Here is a 5,868-nt window from a genome sequence, read left to right as displayed (position 1 = left end):
CGGGAAATCCACGAAGCTCTCCAATATAAAGTAGACGTTGAAGATCATCCGGTGTTGGTCTTCTTAGGTACTCATCGCCGAACAAATTTATTATTGCTTCCACAAAATTTTCGACACATAACCGAGTAGTACTTGCACCGAGCCGGAGGTATTCGTCGACCGTATCAAGCGCAGAACCATATGCCAACACACAAATAGCTACTGTACACTTTTGAAGTGTAGAGAGACCAAGCCTTCCGAGACCGTCTTTCTTTTGACGAAAGAATTGAACTTCATTGGAGAGCCGATCAACAATACGCATGAACAATGGCTTGTTCATTCTAAATCGTCTTCGGAATAGATTTTCAGGATAAGTTGGAGTGTCACTGAAATAATCATTCCATAACCGGAGATTGCCTTCTTCACGATTTCTCTCGATAAAAACTCGTTTTTTGCTTGTATTCCTTTCGTCTTCTTGATTACCTTGATCATTGATCAGAGTATCGTAAGCTTCATCAAATTGTTGTTCAAAAAATTGATCGAAAGCTTCATCAAATTGTTGATCAATATTGAAAGGAGAAGAAGATGTCATCGTTGTTTTGAATCAAAGAGATAAAGAGAATGAATTGTTTTGTATGAAAGAGATGAAGAGAATGAGTTGGTGAATTGTGAGAAGATGAACGAGTTGTTAAAGATAGAAAGAAGAGTTGTGATGCAAAAGGGTGTGATGCAAAAGAGTATAATAAGCACTCGTGATACAAGAATCAAATGAAATCCGTGACAAGTAAAAGACAACACCACGCCCACTAGAAGACAAGTAACAAGTCATCACCTCTCCACTCTTGTGACAAGAAACAGATGTCTCGTGACACCTCCACGCTTGTGACAAAAACAGAACTCTCGTGACCTCATGTTCTGATCTCTCATGTTCTGATCTTCTGAATGATCAGTCAATGACCGCACCCCTGGCTCATGTTCTGATATTTGCTCTCAACAGCTTTAAGTAGGCGACTCTCTCACCTGCATTAACAAGAACAAGATCTGGTTAGCATTAGAAGAACAAGAACAAGAACATTGTAAACATAACAAGAAACCCGACAAGATCATTCTAGTATTTACCGGAATAAGAACAAGCAACAAAACAAGATCATTTTACCAGTAACCGGAACAAGAACAAGAACAAGCATCAGAACAAGATAATTTAACCATAACAAGAACTAGCATCAGAAACATAAACTCGTAGACAACAACCAACAAACAAGCAGAGGACACAAACATAAACTTAAACAGACCACAGAAACAGAAACCTAATTAGCCAACAAGTCATTAATCAGCTTCGTCTTCAGAGCTTCTTCACCCTGAGACAGTGCCTCTTTTTTTCCAATAAGACTGTCAAGCAGAGCCATCTTGGACAGCCTTTCTTTCATGGCAAGATCTTCCTGTTTAATAGACCACATTGACTGAAACTGAGACAGCCCCATCCCCTCAACCGTCTTCTTACCACGCGCCTTAGATGCTTTTGCACCCGGTGGACGAGTGTTGCCGTCATCAGCTTCAGAAGTCTTGCTTTCAGACAAGCGAGAGGCTGATGATTGTGCACCATCGTCCAACTTCCTCTTTTTTGAGCTTCCAGCCTGTTTTGTGCTTGAAAGATCACACCACTTCTGGTCATTGCGCAGCTCCATCCACGCATGCTCAAGGTTAAACTTCTTTTTATGGTTGTTGTAGAAGATCTCATGCGCTTTTTTGAGAACATCTGTCTCATTTTGTCCGCTGGTCTTCTCCCTGGTTGCAGCCTCGTACCAGCCACAGAACTTACACACGCTGTCGTTGATCTTCTGCCACTGCTGCTTACAGTGCATCGGCTCTCTCCTTTCGCAGCCTCCACCCTTCTGGCTTGTGGCAAAGAAGGAGGCAATGCGTGACCAGAAAGCCCCTGATCTTTGCTCATTACCCACTACTGGATCTTTACTCGTGTTGAGCCATGAACTGATGAGCAAAATGTCATCTGAGGGCGTCCATTTCCTGCGTTCTCGGCGCTCCACAGGACTCTCTACACCGAGGTTGCTATCCAGGCTCTGTTGAGTTCCAAATACAGGACTCTCTACACCGAGGTTGCTAGAACCAAAAACATTTTGTTGACTTTGAAGAAGATCAACAAAGTTTGACCCACTCGTATATGGATAATCCATATCTGAATGTGTGAAAGAAGAGAGAAAGAGAAGAACAAGAGGAAGGAGGGTGTTTAGATGGAAGAGAAGATCAGAGAGAAGGTGCTTATCGGAGAGAGGATGCAATGCATTTAATAGAGGCAAGAGGATTTGACATATATCTAAACACATTCATCACAGCTGAGACAATTCATCACAGTAAGAGAAGAAAGACTTGACATATATCTAACAACCATCTAAACTCCAACCGTAAGTTCTATTTATTACTAACACAACCATCACAAACCTAAACATTTATTACACCATCGACTTCAATTCAAATTAGACTTCCTCAACTTAAATTAATCTAACAGATCAAAGAGGAATTTGGATTTACCTCAGAACGTGAGCAGACGAGCTTGTACATGAACAGATCGTGAGCAAAGCACCTTCTCCTCTCCTCAGAACCATTGTTCCTTCAAAACCCATTTGAAAAATTGAAAACATTGAAGTTTTAAGCAACAACAAAAATCCAGCAACAATGTCAGTAACTAAATGCCTTACGTGATTGTTTCTCCACGATCGGTACCATTGAAGTTCTTCCTTGTGAAAAAAGAAAGAATCTCTCTGAGGTCCTTCGGTTCTTTCTTCATCCCTTCGCTAACAACGAACGTGTTTCTCACTATCTGAAACAAAAGTCTAAACATCAGTCTCCAACTTAAGAAATTAGGAATCGCAAACAAAAGTTTCAAAAGTCTCAACCGAATGATGAAAAAGTTTCAAGAAGTTTAGGATTTTTCATCATTGAGAAATTAAAAAACATTGAGTTCACCTTTACAATCGAGCTTAACAAATTAGGAATCGCAAACAAAAGTCTCAAATGTCTCAAAACGAAGGACCAAAATCAAAGACATGCAAATATGAGAAACTAAAAAAAAAAAATTAATTTCACCTTTCGATTGCAATCAGTAGTAACCGCCGCTTTTCGTCGTCGGGGAGAGCAACTGATTTATCCGTCAACGATAGCCACCGTCGTTCTTCGAGGAGGGCCACCGAGATTCGTCGAGGGGAGCCAGCGATGAGAATAATCGACGAAGGGGGGCCACCGGTGAGAAGAATCGACGACGAGAGCCACCGATGAGATGAATCGACGACGAGAACCACCAATGAGATTCATCCACCATGCGATCTCCTCTTTCCTTCCTTCGTCGAAGAGAGAAAGAACGGGAAACACAATCGACTTTCCTATTTTCTCGAACCACCGTTCCTCTCTCTTCTCTCCTTTCGACACGCGTCCCACAAGAGTCGGATTTTCCAAACCTTATTTAAGACTCGCCTCTTAACTAAACCCCCATTTTCCATTTAATTTAAATCATTATTACACTAAGAGCTTGTATTAAGAGTCTGCATTGCACATGCTCTTAGTTGTATTTATTGGCATTTTAAAAATAATCTCAATTGTGACTCTAAAAAACTTTATTTTATTATATTATTTGTTACGGAGAATATTAAATTGCATTGTATTCCATTCGTTTGTACAAACTGAAAATTGTTAATTATCTGACATGTTGTTTGCATGAATAAAATTATTACTTTTACGTACTGTGTACTTAATTATTTTTATGAATTTGATATGGTTGGTGTTCTGCAGACTGAAGGGTGATCCGATAGAATAAAGATGAAGAATCTACGAAATGATAAGAATAAAGACGACGCCACAGGGAAAGTGATTCTTGGTTGTGGTTGTTTACTTAGCTTCAAGATCAAGTTAGATAAGAGTTATTCTAATGAGTTTAGGAATATTGATGTTTATCCATAAGATATGTTTCCTAATGAGTTTAGGAGTTTATATGTGTTATATAAGGAGATGCTAATCTTGTGGCATAACTTGTGAATCAAGAGAGCTTTAGTTTGAGCTTGTTCTAAAGCTATTAATAAAGTGAGTCTTTATATATTGGATCTTGAGTGTGTTCGATTACAATAATTGGTATCAGAGAATCTATTGCAATCGAAAGCAAAGGATCCATTCTGAGAAACAAGTTTCTGTGAGATAAAAACATGGGAGATTCGGTAGTAGCAACCAAGATGAAGGAGAGTAGTCCTTCATCGATAAAGTGTCCAATGCTCAATACTACAAACTATATGGTATGGAGCATGAGGATGCAGGCAACATTGAAGGTACATAAAGTCTGGGAGGTGATAGAACCAGGAGTAACCGACACTGAAAAAAACGACATGGCTCGAGTACTCCTCTTTCAATCAATACCAGAAGCCCTAATCCTAACCGTTGGAAATCTTGATACGGCAAAAGACATGTGGGAGGCAATCAAAGCAAGACATGTGGGAGCAGATAGGGTCCGTGAGGCAAGATTACAAACTTTAATGGAAGACTTCGGGAGGATGAAGATGAAGGATTTAGAGAAAATTGATGAGTTCTCAGGAAAACTAGCAGAGTTATCGTCAAAGTCAGCCTCTCTCGGAGAAACCATAGAAGAATCTAAACTTGTGAAGAAGTTCTTGAGTAGCCTCCCTCGGAAAAAATACATTCATATCATAGCTGCGCTGGAACAAGTCTTGAATTTGAATACAACTACCTTCGAAGACATAGTTGGAAGGTTAAAGGCCTATGAAGAGAGGATTAAAGATGATGATCAAGGGAAGCTTATGTATGCAACAATGGACTCTCAAAATTCGGTTCAGAATCAGAGTAATCAGAGTCAAAGTCCTAAAGGAAGCTACGGAAGAGGTAGAGGACAAGATGGAAGGGTTAATAACAGAGGAAGGGGTCGTGGACGGTATAATAACAGTCAACGCGATTGGAGACAAGGAAGAGATGCGTCGAGGATTACCTGTTACCGGTGTGACAAGACCGGACATTACGTCTACGACTGCCCCGATATTAAGCTTAAGCTCCAAGAAACACAGGAGAATGATAACAGTGAGAGCACGCATGAAGCTGAGGAGTTAATGATGCATGAAGTGGTTTACCTTAATGAAGAGAAGGTTACTCCAAGCAAATTCGAATCACATTCAGACAAAGACAATATATGGTATTTGGACAACGGAGCTAGTAACCACATGACTGGAAACTATGAATACTTTACGTCTCTTGACGAGAAGGTTACAGGAAAGGTTAGGTTTGGTGATGATTCAAGGATAGATATAAGAGGAAAAGGATCGATTGTCTTTCTTAGTAAGGGGGCAAGAAGAAAATACTATCGGATGTCTACTTCATTCCGGACTTAAGAAGTAATATCATCAGTTTGGGTCAAGCAACAGAGTCTGGATGCGATGTCAGAATGAGAGATGATTATCTCACTCTATCTGATCGGGAAGGTAACCTACTTGTGAAGTCATTCAGGTCTAAGAATCGACTCTACAAGGTAGCAATGGATGTGGAAAACAATAGGTGTCTGCAACTGTCAAAGCTCGGTGATTCATTCATATGGCACGCTAGACTCGGAAATGTGAACATAGACACGATGAAGACTATGATAAGTAAAGACATCGTTACAGGTATACCTAAGATTTCAGTAGAGAAAGAAACTTGCTCCTCGTGTCTCTTAGGGAAACAAACACGGAGAGTCTTTCAAAAGGCAACTACTTATCGCGCCTCAAACGTTCATGAGCTCATCCATGGTGACCTCTGTGGACCCATATCACCTCCAACTATGGCGAAGAAGAGATATGTATTTGTGTTGATTGATGATCACTCCAGGTACATGTGGACTATCTTGTT

At 40.3% G+C, this 5,868-nt stretch overlaps 1 protein-coding gene across 1 annotated transcript; it reads right to left on the bottom strand.

Annotated features, from left to right (window-relative positions):
* Window positions 1–1,286: 1,286 nt before the first annotated feature.
* On the bottom strand, window positions 1,287–2,171 carry LOC106338469 (glutathione S-transferase T3-like). The gene has a single exon (XM_013777439.1). It carries the CDS (start codon window positions 2,169–2,171, stop codon window positions 1,287–1,289), a length of 885 nt encoding a protein of 294 aa, XP_013632893.1.
* Between the last annotated feature and the right edge of the window lie 3,697 nt (window positions 2,172–5,868).

Source organism: Brassica oleracea, chromosome C4, assembly GCF_000695525.1.
Source record: "Brassica oleracea var. oleracea cultivar TO1000 chromosome C4, BOL, whole genome shotgun sequence".
NCBI classification, from domain to species: domain Eukaryota; kingdom Viridiplantae; phylum Streptophyta; class Magnoliopsida; order Brassicales; family Brassicaceae; genus Brassica; species Brassica oleracea.
Note: the sequence above shows the minus strand (reverse complement) of the source record. Positions and strands in the feature narration are given on the sequence as shown.